This window comes from Notechis scutatus, chromosome Z (assembly GCF_049901735.1).
Source record: "Notechis scutatus isolate UNSWTSFEM ecotype Mainland chromosome Z, rNotScu1.2, whole genome shotgun sequence".
NCBI lineage: Eukaryota > Metazoa > Chordata > Lepidosauria > Squamata > Elapidae > Notechis > Notechis scutatus.
Genome location: NC_142025.1, coordinates 128,605,420 through 128,626,237, shown reverse-complemented (window position 1 = coordinate 128,626,237; position 20,818 = coordinate 128,605,420). Strand labels below are relative to the sequence as shown.

Here is a 20,818-nt window from a genome sequence, read left to right as displayed (position 1 = left end):
AAGAGGATCAAGTATTATTTTGAGCCTACTTTTTGTAAGACATATGAACTCCCATGGGATGAAACAATAATAAATTTCAAATGATGGACATCTAAGCCATTAAATTAAGTATCCACTTAATGCCGGATTTCAAATTCCAGCAGCTCCTGCAGATGTTGACTCTGGCTCTACTTTAATGCATCCAATAAAAGAAATGTCAATGCCCTTCAGTCCTGAATTCCCACCACATATCTCTGGGGTCGGCAAACTGTGGCTCTTTCGGCCATCTGCTGCAGCTCCTGACACAATTCATTTTGCCACCTCCATGGCCTGCCTGCTGCTCACTCAGCACCTTGTAAAGCACAGTGAAATTTAGTGTGCTTCACAATGGAGGAGAAGGGGTCCCCTCCTCCTCCTGGAGCCCATTACAATGCAGAGCCACAATGCGATCCTGCCCCACTTGGCCCTGATAACAGCAGTGGCAGTGGCGGTGGCTCGTTCTTTCATCCCGGATGTCACTGACATTTTATACCAAGCCGGCAGGCTGCTGGTGTTGTGATGCCCCACCAGTCACCTGGTGACTGCACTTGGGGAGATTCCATCACCCGAAAGAGACTGCCTAATGGTGAGGGGACACGGACAGGCATGCCACGCCCCGAAGCGGCCGGGGACTCTGCCTTCAAGGGAGCTTTCATCGGCCAATCGAAGCGGCCTCACAGCGAGGGGAGTGTGTGTGTGTGCACTCGCCCTGAGGCCACTTCTACCAGCCGATCGAAGTGCCTGGTGACTGCACTTGGGGAGCTTCCATCACCCGAAAGGGGCTGCCTAAAGGTGAGGGGATACGGGCAGACACGCCACGCCCCAAAGTGGCTGGGGACTCTGCATTCGGGAAGCTTTCATCGGCCGATAGAAGCGGCCTCATGGCGAGGGGAGTGCATATGGGCCGCTCTAGGTCAGGGAGGAATTAAGTCACCCCGAAAAGAGGGCCTAGCCATTTTTTCAGGGGTCAAAAAAAAAATAAGGCCCGGCCTTATTTTGTGAGAAACACGGTACAAATGTGGGATCACAAAAATGTTGACTGCAGTCATTGGGGCATCTGGCATCTCTCTTCACATGGCAACTGTATTGTGCATCTACAAAGTACCTCAGGTAAGATGTGCTGAAGATATACATTATCATCTATATTCCACAAATATCTTTATGCTTCTCTTTGTAAAGAGGACTGACCTTTCAGATTCCTAGATAATATTTTCTGTTAGATAGAATAATCAAAGCAGCATGAACAATTCGAATTCTGAACAGAAAATGGGAATATTTGACACAGCATAACATCCCCCAATTCAAGATATTGAACTAAGGTTCAAATTTGAAATATTCACCATGAGACTACTTCAGAAAAATGCATTTACAGATACCACAAGGGTGACATCTTGTTGATATTTCCTAAAAAACCCAGCTGGTTGCATAATGGCAGTATATAAGGTCAAAGATACCAAAGGAATCTTTGTGTATGTTTTCAGAGGCTCACATAGATGTTTGCAATTGCATATGTTTACTTTTCGGTAGTTGACTTATCGATCTGCTCCGGTCATGGATAAAGAGACTCAAGCAGTTTTTTTTTTTAAAAAAAAACAATTTTATTGATTTTCTACAAACAAACAAGACAAACAAAACATTAAAACATCAACTCTCTTATGTACGTACAGTGTGTCGGTTGGTTCATCAGTTTTGTGCATTCATTTCATAGTCTCAATTACAGTTATGTTACATAACAACTCATATTGTCAATCCAAACTTATATATCCTAATATCTCTATTAATAAATCATTTGACTATACTTTTAATCATTCATGCTTTATGAGATAACAATACTTTAAACAGTTTATTCTATAACAAATCATATAATCATACCAAATCTATCCTAAAAACACTTTATAGATATAATGTCAAATAACATAAGCAAAAGAAAAAATAAAAGTATTCCTTGCTATCTAACTTTCTAAATATTCTATTATCGTATTTTGTCATCTAGCCACTGATAAAAAAGATCCCAAATTTCATAAAATTGTTTATCCTCTTGCTCTCTAATTTCAAATGTCAATCTACTCATCTCAGCACATTCCAATATTTTCTTAATAATTTCTTCCTGTGATGGTATTTTCTCATTCTTCCAGTTTTTAGCAAATACAATCCTAGCCGCTGTTAACACATTTACAATCAGATATTTCAAATCTTTACTATATGTATCTGGTAAGATTCCCAATAAAAAAAACTCCAGTTTCAAATCTATACGTTTCTTTGTCATTTTTTCCAACCACATGCAAATTTTAGTCCAATATTTTTTAGCGTCCTCACAAGTCCACCACATATGGTAATATGAGCCAGGTATCTGATGACATTTCCAGCATTTTTCAGATTTGTTCTTGAACATTCTTGCTATTCTTGTCGTGGGAAAGTGCCACCTGTAAAACATCTTATACAAATTTTCTTTATATGCTGTTGACATAGTCATTTTATAATTTTGAGACCACAATTTTTGCCATTTCTCTAAATCAGTCCCATATCCAAAATTCTTCCCCCAAACAATCATAGTTTCTTTAACTTGCTCTTCCTCTAATTTAATTCCCAGTAAATAACCATATAATTTTTTAATCACCTTCTCATCAGTACCTATCAAGATCTTATCTAGATCAGTCTGTTTATCATAGAATCCCTCTGTTTTAGAATCTTCATCATACCTTGAATGTATTTGCCCATATGAAAACCAATTCATCTTTATACTTTGTTCCTCTAAATTTTGTATCGATTTAAGTTCACCCTTTTCATCCAATAGTTCCCCATATCTAACTGTTTGTTCTTTCTTATAAATTATAGGATAGGAAAATGCTTCATATCTAACTGTTTGTTCTTTCTTATAAATTATAGGATAGGAAAATGCTTCAATAGTCGATAACCAAACTGGAATTTTCAAATAACATTGTCTTTTTATCTTCTCCCAGTTTAACCACAAAGACTCCCGTATATAATGTCTTCTAAAATAACCCTGTGTTTTAGTTCCCTTATACCATAAAAAAGCATGCCAACCCAACAGCAAATCATGACCTTCTAGTGTCAACAATCTAGTCTTTCTTAATGTTATCCATTCCTTAACCCACATCAAACTTGCAGCTTGATAGTACAATTCCCAATTGGGCAGGCCAAAACCTCCTCTAATTCTAGCATCTTGCAAAAGCTTTAGCTTTATTCTCGCTTTCTTACCTTGCCATATATACTTCAACATAATTTTATTTAAATCATCAAAATAGTCTTTTCCGAGCCTAATTGGTATTGTTTGAAACAGAAATAGGATTCTGGGTAAAATATTCATCTTAATTGTTGAAATTCTCCCTATTAATGACAATTGCAAGTTTTCCCATTTCTTCAAGTCTGTAGCTATCTGTTGTTTAAGTTTAATATAATTATTCTCTTTTAATGTGCTACATCTTGCTGTCAAGTGTATCCCCAGATACTTGACCTTATTCGTAACTTGGATTTTCAACAGGTCTGCCAGTTCTTCTCTTTGTCTCAGTAGCATGTTCTTTGTCAAAATCTTTGTTTTGTCTTTATTTATTTTCAAACCAGCCACCTCACCATATATCTCTATCTTTTCCAATAACTTTGGAGCTGTTTCTAATGGATCTTCCAAAATAAAGGCTAAGTCATCAGCAAAGGCTTGCAGTTTGAATTCTTCCTTTTTAATTTTCATTCCTTTTATGCTTTTATCATCTCTAATATTTCTATTCAACACTTCCAAAGTCAATACAAATAACAAAGGAGATAGGGGACATCATTGTCTTGTGCCTTTTCTTATATTGATAAAGTCTGTAAGTTCTCCCTCCATCATTACCTTTGCTGTGTGTCTATTGTATATGGCTTCTATTGCTTGGATAAATTTTCTGGTGAAACCCATCTGTTCCAATAGTTGTTCTGTACGGTCATTACCATTCTTATAGAACCGCACAGTGATTGGCCAAGATGCTCGGCGAGCTGATTGGTCGAGCGAGCCGCACTGATTGGCCCGCCGCGAATCTCCCGCGATTGGTGGAAACTAATCGCGGGAGATTCAAAGTGGTGCCATTGGCCGCGGCTGCCGCAGCCAAAGAATAAAAGCCGCCGCTTTTCTTTCGGACCCGAGCCAATCTCGGGAATCAATAAATGAGCTGAACTAAAGTCACTGGCTCCGAGTCTCCTTCCTTGCGACGGACACAACACTGGCGACGAAGGTGGGATGCCAACCCTGATCCCCATTGAGCACGTGTCCTGACGAAATGAGACCAACGAGATGGCCAGCATCGTACCGCCCGCACCCTTTAACCCGGCTACTGAGGATTGGGAATCGTACACCGACCGATTCCTGATGTTCCTCGAAAGCAGCAATTTAAAGGATGCAAACGGGCAAAAGAAAAGAGCTGTCTTCCTCACACACTGCGGGCCCGCAGTGTTTAAGATGGCAAAAGCCCTCGCGAAACCCGAGGACATAAAAACGATGGACTGGGCTGATCTCGAGCCGTTGCTCCGAAACCACTATGCCCCCGCCGTGCCCACCCTCATCAGGCGGCACGACTTCTATCGGCGAGACCAGCGAGTGGGCGAGCGCATCGGCGATTTCGTGGCTGACCTGCGAAATCTCGGGGGCATGTGTGGGTTTACAGACATGGACGAGGCACTCCGAGACCGCGTCGTCCTGGGGCTCAGAGATCCAGTCCTACAGAGCCGGCTGATGGCAAAAGGCGACATCACCCTCGCCGATGTCCTTGCAGACGCCACCGCAGCCGAGGCGACCCGGAAATCGGCGGCTCGAATGAGGAGGCCCGACGCCGGGGACCGCAATGCAACCACCGAAGCAGGCACGGCAACTGAGACACTCTCCGAAGCAAGCCGCCTAGAGACCACCACACACCATGGCGACCTCGACTCCACCACCAACACCACGGACGAGGAAGAGGATGTGCATCGGCTCCAGGCGGATCGAGACCGGCGCAATCGACGGAGTCGTAAGTCGGGGCAACCGTGCGCCGGGCGTGGAGGCGACCACCCTCAATCGGAGTGCCGATTTTTTGAAGCAATATGCCGGCACTGTGATAAAAGAGGCCACATCGCCTGAGTCTGCCGACTCAAGAAGAACTACAGCCCCCGGCGGCGAAACGGCAGCGACCGGAGATGAGACGGCACCCCCCCAGGCCCAGAGACTGCCAAGCTGAAAACCGATGGAGCCGAGACGGACGGGGCCGACGAGACGGCGGGAACCGGCGGAGAGAGGAAACCCACCAGACGGTCATCATCGGCCACTTATCCAGTGCAGACGCCCGGAAAGTATATGTGGAAGTGGGCATCGAGGGCGAGCCATGCAAGATGGAGGTGGACTCCGGATCCTACCTCTCCGTGGTTGCATGGCGGGAAATCAAGCGTCTGGTGCCCACAATCCACAGGAGAGGACTGGAAAGCCAGAGCCTAATCCTCAAGGACTACCAAGGGAATCGCATACCAGTAGTCAGAACAGGCCAGTTCGAGGTAACTTTCAAAGGGCGCATAGCAAGGCTTCCCCTGATGATCGTGGACCGAGACCGCCCCAGCCTTTTGGGACTGCAGTGGTTCGCGCCGCTCAGAATCGAAGTAACGGGCATCGACCACATCGGGGAGGCCGACTGGGAGGACCAACTCGCAAGGGACTTCCAGGAAGTGTTCGACGGCACCCTAGGCAAGTACCGAGGGCCCCCTATTTTGTTCAGCCTAGACCCCAGCGTTCCCCCAATACGCCTGAAACCACGGCGGGTACCATTCGCACTCTGGCCAAAAATCGATGAGCAAATAGACAAGCTCATCAGACAAGGGGTCCTCGAGCCAATCGACCATGCCCGATGGGAGACCCCCATAGTCACCCCAGTCAAGCCCGATGGGTCGGTGAGAATCTGCGGGGACTATAAGGCCACCCTCAATTGCGCATTGCAGCAGAGCGCCTTCCCGTTCCAGTAGTGCAACACCTCCTACACTCACTGGGGAGGCAAGGTCTTGCGGCTCGACCTGGCGCAAGCCTATCAGCAGCTGCCGGTCGACGCAGAAACCGCCGAGGCGCAAACCATAGTAACCCACCGGGGGCTTTCTGCTGTAAGAGACTCCAGTTTGGAGTCAGCGTGGCCCCAGGAATATTCCAGAGCCTCATGGAGAGACTCCTGCAAGGAATCAAGGGGTGGTACCCTACTTCGACGACGTACTGGTGTCGGCAGCCAACCAAAAAGAACTGGAGGGTCGCCTGAGGGAGGTCCTAACAAAATTCAAAAATGCGGGGCTGAAGGTTAAAAAAGAAAAATGCCAATTACACACCGAGAGGGTCGAGTTCCTGGGATACCTTTTAGATCGGCACGGAATTCACCCAACCGAGAAAAAAATCAGAGCAATCAAGGAAGCCCCCAGGCTGAAGAATAAAACGAAACTACAGGCATTTCTAGGACTGCTTAATTTTTACAATGTTTTCCTGCCCCAGAAGGTGACCGCGGTGGAGCCTCTGCATAGGCTCCTGGACAAGGCGGCCCCGTGGACTTGGGGGGAACGCGAGGAAGCTGCCTTCAACAAAACCAAGGACCTGCTCACCTCGGATGCCATCCTCATCCAATACAATGAGACCCTACCGCTAGCTGTCACATGTGACGCATCACCCTTCGGTGTCGGCGCCGTCCTCAGCCACACTCTCTCCGATGGAAAAGAAGCACCCATCGCCTTCTTCTCAAGGACCCTCACCAAACTGGAAAGAAACTACAGTCAGCTGGACAAAGAGGCCCTGGCTATCGTTGCTGCTGTCAAAAGTTTCCACAAGTACATCTACGGCCGGACCTTCACCATCGTCACCGACCACAAGCCGCTGCTGGGAATCCTGGCAGGGAACAGGGCCACCCGAACATTCTATCCCCAAGAATGACAAGGTGGTCCGAATTCCCTTACCGCCTACAGCTACCGGCTCACACACCGACCCGGTAAGACAATCACCCACACAGATGCCCTGAGCTGCACGCCGCTACTGGACTTGGACACCGACCCAGCACCCACGACGGCCACCCTTAGCATAGAGACTCTGCCCGATCTACCCATAACCGTGTCAGACATTGCCCATGAAACCAATAAAGACAAACGTCTGGCGTGGGTATTACATTGGGTAGAGAAGGGGTGGTCCGAAAAGGATGACGACGAAACCTTCAGGACATTCCAGAACCGGCAAACAGAACTGTCATTACAAAAAGGTTGCTTATTTTGGGGGGACCGGGTTGTTATTCTGGAAATATTACAGGGAAAGTTATTGGAATTGTTGCATGAGGGGCACCCAGGCATCGTTAGGACAAAGGCCTTGGCCAGAAGTTACGCCTGGTGGCCAGGAATGGACAAACGAATCGAGGCCTGGGTGGCAGCATGCAACAGATGCCAGGAAACTAGGCCCAGCCCTCCTGCCGCTCCAATCCTGGAATGGGAAACCCCTAGGGGACCATGGTCCAGGATTCACATAGATTTTGCCGGGCCCACAAAAGGCCACACTTTCCTCATCACGGTAGATGGTTACTCCAATTGGTTGGAGGTAAGCAACATGAGAAATACCACCACGGAGGCCGTCACCAAGGAACTCAGCAAACTATTCGCAACCCACGGCCTCCCAGACATCATCGTATCTGACAATGGCCCCCAATTTACCTCACTGGAATTTGAAAAATTCCTAGCGGAGCGGGGGATACGACATGCGTTGACAGCGCCGGCACATACGGCGGCGAATGGGAGGGCGGAACGGATGGTTCAATTTACAAAAAAAAACTATCCAAAAGATAGAAAACGGGGAAATCCAAGAGAAAATAAACAAAATGCTTTTCATACAACACATAACTCCGAATACAACAACCAATAAAAGCCCGGCAGAACTACTGATGGGGAGAAAATTAAGGTCCCCACTCGACAGACTGCACCCCACATACAACCCAGAAAAAAACCCAAACTCCTCAAGCAAAGACTGAATATTTAAAACAGGTGACGCAGTATACGCGAAAAAACCTCACCGGAGACCCACTCTGGGTACCAGCGACCATAACCCAAGTGACAGGCCCACGCTCGTACCGTTTACAGACAACCGACGGACGAGCATGGAAATGACACATCGACCAATTAAGGTCAAGAACAGCCACGGGAAACACAACCGACACGCAAACAGAAGCAAACACAGAAGGGAACCCCCAACACAAACCAAGAGGGGAGGGGAGGCCCCAAGGAACAAACCCCACGAGAAAGAAACCAGGAATACTCACCGGCAAGCAGCCAGCTCGACACCTCACCAGGGAGAAGCAGCCAGGCCAGCTCAACCAGCCCGGAAAGACCAGGCAGGAGCGGAAACCGCAGCTCAACCAGACCGGGTAGACCGGGAGGGAGCTGCGACGAAAGGCCCGGCTCAGCTTTCCAGGCGGTTCCATCAACAGGGCAGAGAGCAACACAGAACCCGACCGAACCGGCCAGGAGCCAAGCACCAACTAACCTGCGCAGGTCAAGTAGACAAGTACGTAGCCCTGCCTACTTACGGAACTACATTATGTAGGACCCTACCAAGAGGGGAGGGGTGTTCTGTACGGTCATTACCATTCTTGTAGAACTGCGCAGTGATTGGCCAAGACGCACGTCGAGCTGATTGGTCGAGCGAGCCGCACGGATGGGCCCGCCGCGAATCTCCCGCGATTGGTGGAAACTAATCGCGGGAGATTCAAAGCGGTGCCATTGGCCATGGCCGCCGCAGCCAAAGAATAAAAGCCGCCGCTTTTCTTTCGGACCCGAGCCGATCTCGGGAATCAATAAATGAGCTGAACTAAAGTCACTGGCTCCGAGTCTCCTTCCTTGCGACGGACACAACAATAGTAATAACATAAATCTCCAGTTCACGTTGTCAAATGCCTTTTGAGCATCTAGGAATATCAAAGCCATTTGCTTTTCAGGATGTGCCTCATAGTATTCCAAAGTATCCAAGATTACTCTCATATTGTCTCTAATTTGTCTCTTTGGCAAAAATCCATTTTGATCTGGGTGAATGAAATTATTTAAGTATTTTTTAAGTCTTTCTGCTAAAATTGAAGCAAAGATTTTATAGTCTTCATTTAATAAAGAAATAGGTCTATAGTTCTTAATTTGCAGTGGGTCAGCCTCTTCTTTTGGAATAAGTGTAATATAAGCCTTTGACCATGTTTTGGGTATCATCTTCTTTGACATAGCTTCACTCATAACTTCTAGCAATGGAATGCTCAATGATTCTTGAAATGTTTTATAGAATTCTGCCGGAAGCCCATCTGGACCTGGTGCTTTCCCATTATTTTGTTTCTTAAGTGCTTCAGTTAATCCCATCATTGTTATGTTGCTTTCTAGCATTTCTTTAGTCTCTTTAGGTATCTTCGGTAGGTTAGCATTCTGTAGATACTGTTTGACGTTTTCCTCGTCAATATTCTCTTGTTTATATAGTTGCTCATAGAAATCTCGAATAATTTCCTTTTTCTCCTTATTACCATAACAAACCTGCCCTTGATCATCTATTAACTTCAATATTTTTCTTGATTCTTTCTCCTTTCTCAACTTATATGCTAGCCATCTACCTGGTTTTTTTGCATCTTCAAAATAATTCTGTTTAGCATTTCTAATTTTCTGTGCCAATTCTTCTTTCTCTATTAATTCCAGTTTAGTTATATCCAACTTCAATTTAATATCCTTTTTCTGTGGCATTTTCTGTAATTCTTTTTCAAGTCTTTTATACTCATCTTCCAAGGACTTAGTAGCTTGCCTTTTCCTAATATTCTTTTTTCTTATATAATCTATTATCAAACCTCGAACATATGCCTTCATTGTATCCCAAACATTCTGCGTTGAAGTATCTTCTTTTTTATTTTCTCTAAAGAAAAAAGCCAATTCTTTCTCCATCCATTGTGTAAAATCTTTTTTTCCTTTAAGATAGTATTGTTTAATGTCCATCTTGATCTCTTTTTTTTGTCCCTTCCATTTAATTGTCATTGGGCTATGATCTGCCCAAGTACTTGTTTCAATATTTGTTTCTTGAATATTAGATATTAATTCTGTTGAGATCCAAATCATATCCAATCTGGACCATGATAAATGTCTATTTGAATAGAAAGTATATTGTTTAGCTTTAACATTTCTTTCTCTCCAAATGTCTTTTAAAGTTAATTCGTCTGTCATTTTAAAAAGATTTAGGGAGAGTCTTTCTATTTTGCTTTGTTGTTGTTGCTATATAATCCAGTTTATTGTCCACAATTCCATTAAAGTCTCCCATCATAATTATATTAACATAGTCCAGTCCAGTTACTTTCATGTGTAATTTTTTAGAGAATTCTTCTTGTTTATCATTCGAGCATAAATTGCAATCAAGAGTATTTTTATATTATTGTCCATTATTTCCACCATTAATACTCTTCCGTCTTCATCCGTATAAATCAATTTTGCTGGGATAACCTCTTTAATGTATAGAACCACTCCCCTTTTCTTACATTGAGTCAAAGAAGTAAATATTTTCCCTAATTTTGGCTGTACTAACAATTGTTCATGTTGTTTTTTGATATGTACTTCTTGTAGACAAATTATATCAAATTTTAATTTCTCTAATTTATGAAAGGTTTTCCTTCTTTTAACAGCCGAATTGAGTCCATTTATATTCATTGTAATCAATTTTTTTTCTTCCATGATTATGCTTTATATTTAGGTCTAACAGCTCTTGTGGATCTCACTTCACGCTGTTCTTTACTATCCACCTGTCCACCTACTGCACCTTCCTCTTCTTCAACCTCCAGTTGTTCCTCTTGAAACTCAATTAATGAGACCTCTTTCTCTGCCTCTTCTTCTCTCCTTCCAAAAAATTCTGCGTGGAAAAGTTCTGCTTTCTCAATTGAGTCAATTCTATGTCTCCATTCTTGCCACATAAACATTAATCCTTCTGGAATCAGCCATCTATAACTCACTTCCTTTTTCAATAGCATTTTGGTCAGGAATCGGTATTCTCTTCTCGTCTCTCTCACTCTTCTGGGTATTTGTTTTAAAACCACAATCTCTTTGCCTTTGTATTTCAATGTCTTCTCTCTTACAGCTTGTAATATTTGTGTTTTGATGGATTTTTTGGTAAATCTGATATGGACTTCCCTTGGTAATTTATTTCTCATCGCATATCTTGTAAAAACTCGATATACCTCATCTACTCCATCCATCATCTTTTCCTCTGTAATTTCCAAAGCATCCGCCAGAATTTCTATCATTATCGCAGCCAAATTTTGTCCTTTTTCTTCTTCTATATTCTGAAATCTGAGATAGAATTCTGACCTCTCCATCTCCCACCTCAACATCCCACTTTTATCTTGTTCAACCACTGTTAATCTGCTGTCAATATTTCCAATCTTCTCCTCTCTTTGTTTACCTTCTTCCTCAATTTTTTGGAATCTCTCATCACACTTCACCATCATTTGTTGAATATTTTCCACTTTTTCATCAGTCTTCTCTGTTCTTTGTTCAATAGTGTCTATTTTTATCTTAAGATCTTGGATTCCTTGCATAATCATCTGTAAATTCACTTTTTCTTGTTCTTTATCTTGCTTCAACATTGTCTGAATTAAACGTTGTCCTCCAGCTGGTGGGGAGGCAGAGGTAGAAGTAGAAACATCAGAAGATATGGGTTTCCTGCTCATTTTGATGCTTCAAGACCTTCAAATTCTTTTTAGCTTTTAATCCAACTGGTAAAATAGCCAATTATAATCCAAAATGGAAAAATCCAATAATAAAAAGCCCAATGACAAAAAGAAAGAAGGAGAAAAAGAAAAAGAAAAATCTTCAGGTTCTTCTAGACCCTAATCCAATTATGAAGTAGTCCACAATAAAAAATGAAAAATAGAAAAAAGAAAAAAGTCCAAAAATAATAATTATAATTAGGAAAAAAAAAATAAGGAAGAAAAAGAAAAAATTCCTTCAACTTCTTCACACCTTAATCCAATTGGGAAATCTCAATAATAATAAAAAAGAAAAGGCAGAGTGGTCCAAAAATATAAATGGAAAAAGCAAAAAAAAAAAAATCCCAGTAAAAAGAAGGAGAAAAAAAGAAAAATAAAGAGAAAATTCTGAGGCTTTCCCTTTAAAATAAAAAGCAAAAATAAGAATATTACTAAAATTAAAGTTTACAGAGAGGCTGGTGAGTAGGGATACACAACTGAAAAAGGATAAGAAAACACACTGCACTTTGTTTATTTGTCCAAGGCTCTTATTATGACTCTCTTCTCCACAAGCTTTAAAGCCAAGTGTTGAAATGTTGATAAGGGTCCAGGAAAGCACCTGTAATAATATTCTGCTGCACTCTCCCTCTATCTTATCAAATTAAAGTGTCCTTGAGAAGTAGTCTTTTCAGGGTTCTTCTCCAATTCAAATAAAATATTCAAGCCTCTAGTTGGCAGTGTTACAGAGTTTCTTAATACACTCCCCCCCCCCCGCCAAAAAAACATAGTTTAAATTAAGCAAAAAGAAAAAGTATTAATATTAAAAGAAAAAATAGCCAAAGGGAGCCTCTATCCTAAAAAAAAATAAAAAAATCAAAAAGGAGCATAAGAATATATATAAGAGAAAATTCAGTCCGGTTAACTACAAAGTCACGCTGAAGTCCCCCCAAAAAAAAAAGGTAAGGAAAAAAAATAATCCAAGCCTCAATTTGACATCCCTTTAAAAAACGCCACTCATACAGTTTTGTCAAAAAAAAATCTCACAGATTTCTTCTTATATTCAGAGTGTCCTTTCAAAACTAGGCAAATTAACAAAAAAAAAAAAAGAAGAAGAAGTTTCTCACCCAGCCGACACACTTAATTTTCAGCCTCTTCCTTTCCGGAGCTGTCCCGACTTCAGCAGCTATGGAGGCTGCCTCTCCGCCGCCAGCAAAAGGACTTCTCCCGAATCAAACCGGGGACTTGCGATGTCCCTGGGATCCTGGGAATGTGTCCTTCACAGTCACCATCTCTATGGGACGGTTTAGGTCTGTTAGGACCGACCAGGGGCGAAAATATCAGCTGCGATCTCGGAGCCCCGAGATTGCAGCTGTATCGCCGAGACGAAGCTCTGCCTTCCAAGACTCAAGCAGTTTTCTTCCAATAAATGTTTCCAAATGAATCCCACCAACGTAAGGGCCTCCTGAACTTGCTGCTGTATTTTAGATGGATCTGGATTGGAATTCTTGTAGTAAAGGATGAAAAAGGAGAAAAATTCCTCCAGGAGGTGCTCCCCACATTTTCTAAGCATGGCATCTGTATTGAATTCATAGCAGAGTTACCAAATGCAGCTTTTTACAGTAATTTTACTGATGCTATAAATGAAATATTACATATGTATCATGTTCTCATGAACAGCACAGCCAATGTGATAATCTTATATGGTGAAATTCTGTCCTTAGCACATCTGAGAACTTTCCTCCACTTTTAAGAAGAGGGTGATAACCAAAGAAGAATAAGATCTGGCTTATAAATGCTCATACAGATTGCACATCAGTTGCCATTCAAACATCTTGGGATATCCATTTCCTACATGGTGCTTTATCCTTTGCAGTTCACACAAAGCAGATCCAAGACTTCCAAGAATTTATTCAAAACTTGAATCCAAACAACAACAACAACCAGAATGATCATTTTCGGAAGGATTTTTGGGAACAGGCATTCAATTGTTTCTTTCCAAACTCAAAAAGTGAGACCTCTGAGAAGAAATGTACTGGACAGGAGAGGCTTCAGAATCTTCCCACATCTGTGTTTGAAACACTAATGAGTGGCCAGAGTTACAATATTTACAATGCAGTCTATGCTGTAGCACATGCTTTGCAATCTCTGTCTCTGTTCAAATCCAGAGTATCAACAAGGATGAAAGAAAGGCGGAAACATTTTCACAATCAATTGTGGTGGCAGGGAAGTCTGTTAGCAGAGTAGTGCAGAAACCAACATGTCTCTAGTTGTGCATCATGTGTCTGTAAACTCTAGCAAGCAATATTCTCCAGGGATATTAATGTCTGAAAATCCAAAAGTGAGATGTAATAATGGATTAACTAATCAAAATATCCATATGCTGATATTAAATTGTAAAGGGCATTCTACAAAATTCCTTAGCATATGCTTCTCTTGATGAAATTTACTTCCTGTAATGCCCAAAACAAAAAATGACAGATCGTAATTCTAAACTGATTTCTTCTTGTTTTACACCTATCAATAAAATCTTGTCAATCTGAGTACTCTACTATCTGTATCTAAAATTTACTCAATGAATTATTAGAGAGGGGCTATCTTTCTCCTCTTTCTCTCAGATATAATATCTAATCTGAATTGTCCTTTACTTCTCTGAAATGCATCCCCTTTGTCCTTGGACTCCACTTCCTTACTACATTCCATTCCTTTTCTACAAATTCAGTCTATAAATAAATGGAAGGAGGTGATTTACTGCCTCCACATCATTTGCTGAAGCTGTATTGTTGTTATTGTTAGTATTATTGTTGTTCTTGTTATATATGCTTTATTTGGAATATTTGCATTGAGTCAGACACAGTTCTTCGATTGTTGAAAGTACAATATATAGTGTCAATATTTTTTGGCATTTCCTGAACAGGCTTTTTCCATATAATACAAGCGTGGAAGAGGAAGGATTGTTATGTTGTGACATTCTTACTCAAACAAGATTCAGCATGCTGAAATAACAATAGCACTTAGAAAATCCAAAAGTGAGATGTAATAATGGATTAACTAATCAAAATATCCATATGCTGATATTAAATTGTAAAGGGCATTCTACAAAATTCCTTTGTGAGATTGTGGCTAAGAAAAACCACCAGGATTCAAAGTTGATCCAAGGAAAAAGGCTTTATTGGATATACATCTGCGTAGATGGGTTCTCCCCTTTGGCAGCTGGGAAGAACGAAAGGCAAAGCTTAACGGCTCTACTCTTATACCCTAAAATTGACCCCCCCCAGTATACAAATGGCTTGATTTACAATTTGTTTTTCAGGATACAAGTTACATTTTATTACCTTATACAACAGGCATTTCCTTAGCAGATAACATACATCAACATAACCGGTATCTGGCATTTCAAAAGCATTCCAAAAAGTGTGATAATTCCCAGCGCTTCAAAGACATTCCAAGATCAGTCAACATTCTAATCAGTGTTTGGTACTGCCTTTCCTTACTTCAAAAGAAAATATTCCTTTTTCATCATGAGATTTGAGTCATAAAATAGATACACTTCTCACAATCCACCCTGTTCTTGTTTCATTTTTGACTCAAACTCAGTTAGTAATAAGTCTGCTGTCTTCCATCCTTCTTCGGGAGATTCCTCTAGGTACTCCAATGGGTCATATCGTTGCCTTAATACCATCATTTGTTCAGTAACTTGCCTTTTGGCTATCAGAGTGAGAGTGCTAGTTATCGTGCGAATGAATATGGGAAGAACACATGGTAGTATTACACATCCCGCTGCAATGATACCAATGAGTGCTACTATGGCTTGTAACCCTGGGAGCTTAGGAAACCAGGATCCAAACAGGTTCCCCATATTGAATCCTTCCCAAGTCTGGACTGGTACATGGGCAACTTTTACCATTCGGTCTGCTATCTCCTGGATCACCTTTCCACTCTCATCAAGTTCGATGCAGCAGTTTGTTAAATTAAATTTCCCACATACTCCTCCCTCCTTAGCAAGCAAATAATCCAGAGCCAAGCGATTTTGCATTATATATGTTCTTGAGCATGCACTTTCTTTTGCTAGATGTGTCATAGCCAATATAGTTTCATTTGTGATTATTTCTACTACAGCCTGCAAGCGAATTAAGCGATTTAATAAGTAAATCGGGGTTCGATATCCATAAGTCCCGTCTTCCGCCCACATGGCCAGCCCATAATAATAAATTATTCTCTCCAGCGGCCACTCAGCGTCCTTCCAAACCCCTTTGTGAATGTCCTTTGTCCCTCGCTTCTCCCTAATGTTCCCTATTTCTTCGTACACTGGTACTCCTAATATCTGTCGTTGCTTGAGAGGTAATAGGAAGAAACTCGGTCTTATTGCTCCTAGAACGCATGACCCATACCACTTTGGGGGGAGGATATTATACGCATACCTGCCGCAAATCCAATACAGCCCATCAGGGGTTGTCCAGGGTTTCTGTTCCTCAGGTGTTTTCAGAAAATCCATTTTACTTATGCTTTCTAATGACCTTGCTGGTTCAGAGATGTTCCCTCTGGACCACCAAGTCTGGTTCTCCCATACCCCTAGACACCACAGAGACCCCACATTGATGGTTCGATCTGTGGTCTGGTTTCTCTGGTTAAATACATTTCCTACTAGATTAGTGGTGACAGCCCATATTTCTTCTCCTTTTTGCTTAAAGGTATAATTGGCCTGGTTCTCTGCTACATAGGTATAATTGACCTCTTGAGCCTCCCATGGCCACTGCTCTCCCATGTTGGTTTCACCACACACAAAACAGTTCTTGACTGTCAATTCTTTAGCAACAGTTTCAGCTAGGGCCAGGAACATGTTTTGAGCTCTTGGGGGCAAGACTATATCTTGTAATGTTTGAAACTCCTGATAATAAGAGTAGAACAGAGAGTTTTCGATAGGATTCAAATTATGTTTGATTACCTGAATTTTGAGTTTCACAGATGGGTCGGCCCCTGTCCCGTCTATTCCCAATCCATATTCATCTTGATATCCTTTCCAGAGTTGGGGTTTCAGCCAATTTTCAGGGATCGGGAATGTAAGCTTAATGGGATTACACTTATGACGAGGGCAATTGGCATCAGGTACCCTCAGCCTATTCATATACAACCTTTTTGCACTGTCTAATCCTGGGATAACTTCTGGTTTTACCGTTAGCCCATATGTCCGGAAACTAATACATTTCTCCCAGACCAGCCCATTACAGAAAGTGCCGTAACTGCAGTCACCACCCCATGAAGTTCAACCACAAATATATTTTTCATTCTTTGAGTATGCTCTCCTCCATTCCACAGACCCACACCCATTATCTCCCTCATCCATTGCCTCGCAGGCATCAAAGGTTACTGACTGTGACACCTTGGGATTATAAAAGTCATGGTTCACCATTACCTTGTTCCCTGCCTGAATCCTTATGGTGTACCTATGTGTGGGACCTTTCGGGTCATAACATTTGACACTCCCTCCATCCTTACAAATGGAGTAAGTTGTCCCATTGTAGATACAAGTCCCGGTGCCTCTTATCCTGCAACTCAGTTGAGTATGGAAAATTAGAGTCTTTGTCACTTGTGTCCCTGTTTTAGTTGTTTTTATGCATTGATCACATTGTCCCTTAGTTTCAGCTTTTGTCTTTATCTCAGTCTCTCCTCCTATCCTGTCCATGAGTAAGTAAATAGTCACTAGGCAAATCAGCTGCATGTTACCGCTTCAAAGTTAACTTCAACGGTTGACCGTCCACTGGAATGGCCTTCCAAGGTTTCTCAGGTTCCGGTGCCTTCTTGACTTTGCTGTAATGCGTCCAACCTCCTTCTTGAGTGCGGACTGCAGATTCAGTTGTTAACAGCACCTGGTACAGGCCTTCCCAGCTGGGCTGCAGCTTCTCGCTTTTCCAAGTCTTTATCATGATCCAGTCTCCAACTTCATGAGGATGTTGGCTGCCAGCCAAAGGTGGTCGTTGCGCCAACAATCCCTGTTTGTGTAGAGAAAGCAAAGACCTGGACAGTGTCTGCAAATATTTCCTCAAGAACAAATCTTTAAATTCAGGAATTGGATTCCCTATTTTTGCCAAGTAGGGTCGCCCCATTAGCATCTCGAATGGAGAGACCCCAGTGTCTTTCCTTGGGCATGTTCTGATTCTGAGTAGTGCCAAGGATAAGTTCTTTGTCCATGGTAACCCATTTTCCAATTGTAGTTTGGTCAAATGTTTTTTCAATTCCGCATTCCCTTTTTCCACTTTTCCACTAGATTCGGGATGATAGGGGGTGTGCAAATCCCATTTCACCCCAATAGCTCCCATCACAGACTGCAGCACTTTTTGTGTAAAATGTGTCCCCCAGTCAGAATCAATAGCTTCCATCATCCCATAACGAGGAATGATTTGTTCTAACAGGATCTTGGTTACTGTGGGTGCTGTGGCTCTTCTAGTTGGATAGGCCTCCACCCACCCTGTCAGATGATCTTTAATCACCAATAAGTATTTCCACCCCCCTTTCTCTGGTAATTCAGTGAAATCAATATGTGCTCTTTGGAAAGGCCAGCCCACTAGGGGTCGCCCTCCCATTTCTTTTTTCCTTGCTGCTTTCTTGTTTACTTTCAAACATATCAAGCATTTCCAACAGATGCTCTGGGCTAGCATCCACATCTTTGGACTCCAAAAATGTGGCTTCACAGCTGTTACCAGTGCTTCTGTTCCCCAATGCCCTCCCTCATGTACCTTTTCCAGAATTCCCCTCATTGCATTCACAGGAACCACTCTCACCCCTTCTGATGTTCTCCACCCATTCTCAGTTTGCACACACCCTTCTTTTTCCAAATCATCTTTCTCTTTTCCCTCAGGTTTCCAATCCTCATCTTCTTCCATCTCGAGCAAGGGAATTAATGCCATTACCAGCTCTATCTCCCCTGCAGCTTCTTTTGCCCACTTGTCTGCCCACCTGTTCCCAACTATCTCTGGGGTGCTTCCTTTCCGATGAGCATTCACATGTACTATTGCCACTTGATTTGGCAGTTGCAGGGCCTCCAAGGATTGTTCCACAAGCTGTAATTGTTCAACTTGTTTCCCATCAGCCTTGATAAATCCCCTCTCCTGCCAGATCTTTCCAAAGGTATGGACTACACCCCAGGCATATTTGGAATCAGTCCAGATTGTCACATCAATCCCTTCAGCTAACTCCAGAGCCCTCTTCAAAGCAAACAACTCACATTTCTGCGCAGACCATGAAGAAGGAAGGGAGCCCTTTTCTATGACCTCCCCTTCTCCTGTCACGACTGCAAATCCTGATTTCCTCTTTCCTTCCTCAACCCTGCTTGATCCATCCACAAACCATCTCTCTCCTTTCTTCAAAGGAGTCTCTTCCAAATCCTCCCTCACCTTTGTCATCAAATCTACTTGCAACAAACAATCATGTTCCTCAGCTTCCCACTCCTGTCTTCTCCCTTCTAGGAATTCTGCTGGATTCAAATTCCTATCTGTCCCAATCACTACATCAGGGCTGGTTCTCAAAATGGTCTCATATTTGAGAATCCGCCCCTCTGTCATCCAAGTTGTTGCCAACTGACTTAGCACAGAAGTAACCTGGTGGGGTGAATGCACCACAAGCCCCCCCCCAAAGGTTAGCTTCCTGCTCTCTACCACCAACATAGCTGTAGCAGCCACAGCCTGCACACACACCGGCTATCCTCTCACCACCGGCTCCAGAGTTTTGCTCAAAAAAGCAATGGGCTGGTATTGCCCCCCCCTCTTCCGCGCCAACACTCCTAGTGCCGTTCCCTGAGCTGCTGACACATACAGATGAAATGGGAACTTCAAATTGGGCAAAGTCAAAACCGGTGCGGATGACAATGCCTTCTTTAAAACTTCCCATCTCTCATCATCTCCCTCTAACCATTCTATACTCTCTCCTTTTCCTACCAGCTTCCTGTGCAAGAATTGAGCTAACACGGTGTATTGATCCACCCAAACTCTGCAATACCCCAACAATCCAAGAGCCTTCCTGACTTCTGTCTTATTTCTGGGGGAGCCAGGCTCATGATCCCTTTCACCCTTTCAGGTTCCAAGGACCTCACCCCTGCTGAATATAATGCCCTAAATCAGGGGTCCCCAACCACCGGTCCGCGGACCGGTACCGGTCCGTGGAACAAGTCCTACCGGGCCGCTGGTTTGCTGGGCGCCGCCATCTTTTATGATGAAAAAGTGCTTCCGGTGAGCTTTTCCGGGTAGAAAGCTCATCGGAAGCACTTTTTCATCAAAAGATGGCGGCGCTAGCGCTCGATGAGCTTTTCAGGGTAGAAAGCCATTTCTACCCGGAAAAGCTCACCAAGCGCTGGCACCGCCATCTTTTTGATGAAAAGTGCTTCCGGTGAGGTCACTGGAAGCACTTTTCATCAAAAAGATGGCGGCGCCAGCTAATGCCGGTACCGGCCGCGCCATAAAAAAGGTTGAGGATACCGGGCCGCAGCATAAGAAAGGTTGGGGATCACTGCCCTAAATATTTCAACTTCTTTTCCACAAACGATCTTTTCCCTTGAAACTGTCAATCCTTGCTCCTTCAGCCAATTTAGCAAAGCCACAGATGCTGCTCTAACCTCTTTTTCTTTCTCCCCAGTCAGCAACAAATCATCCACATATTGAATCAACGTGATCCCCTTCCCTTTCTCAAAAGACACTAACTTTTCTTCCAAAGCTTGTCCAAACAACAAAGGGCTCTCAGTATAGCCCTGGGGAAGTACTGTCCACCTTAATTGTTGTTTTCTCCCAGTCTCAGGATCATTCCATTCAAATGCAAACAGGTCCCTACTTCCCTCCTCAAGGGGGCATGCCCAGAAGGCATCCTTCAGATCTATCACAGTAAACCATTTGTCTTTTGGAGGGATTCGTCCCAAGATAGTGTAGGGGTCAGGAACCACTGGGAATCTGGGAACCACTATGTTATTAATCCTCCTCAAATCCATGACCAAACGATGTTTTCCATCTTTCTTTAATACAGCCAATATTGGGGAATTGAAAGGTGACATAGTAGGCTCCAACATGCCCTGTTTCAACAATCTGTCAATCACTGGTTTCAGCCCTTCTCTC

General features: G+C 43.1%; 1 protein-coding gene across 2 annotated transcripts; it reads right to left on the bottom strand.

Moving 5' to 3' along the window:
* Nucleotides 1-15,376: 15,376 nt before the first annotated feature.
* Nucleotides 15,377-20,256, bottom strand: LOC148129267 (uncharacterized). Of its 2 annotated transcripts, none has more exons than XM_087948078.1 (2): nucleotides 17,428-19,795; nucleotides 15,377-15,573 (listed from the first exon to the last, which is right to left on the bottom strand). In XM_087948078.1, exon 1 carries the CDS (start codon nucleotides 19,382-19,384, stop codon nucleotides 17,444-17,446), a length of 1,941 nt encoding a protein of 646 aa, XP_087804204.1. In that variant the 5' UTR covers nucleotides 19,385-19,795; the 3' UTR covers nucleotides 15,377-15,573; nucleotides 17,428-17,443. The 2 variants fall into 2 exon arrangements, with proteins under 2 accessions (XP_087804204.1, XP_087804203.1); XM_087948077.1 differs by lacking the exon at nucleotides 15,377-15,573 and adding an exon at nucleotides 20,242-20,256 and having other exon boundaries at nucleotides 17,395-19,732.
* Between the last annotated feature and the right edge of the window lie 562 nt (nucleotides 20,257-20,818).

Excerpts from the sequence above, each read along its gene's own strand:
- LOC148129267 (XM_087948077.1), bottom strand. The coding sequence starts at position 19,384 with ATGTTGGTGGTAGAGAGCAGGAAGCTAACCTTTGGGGGGGGGCTTGTG.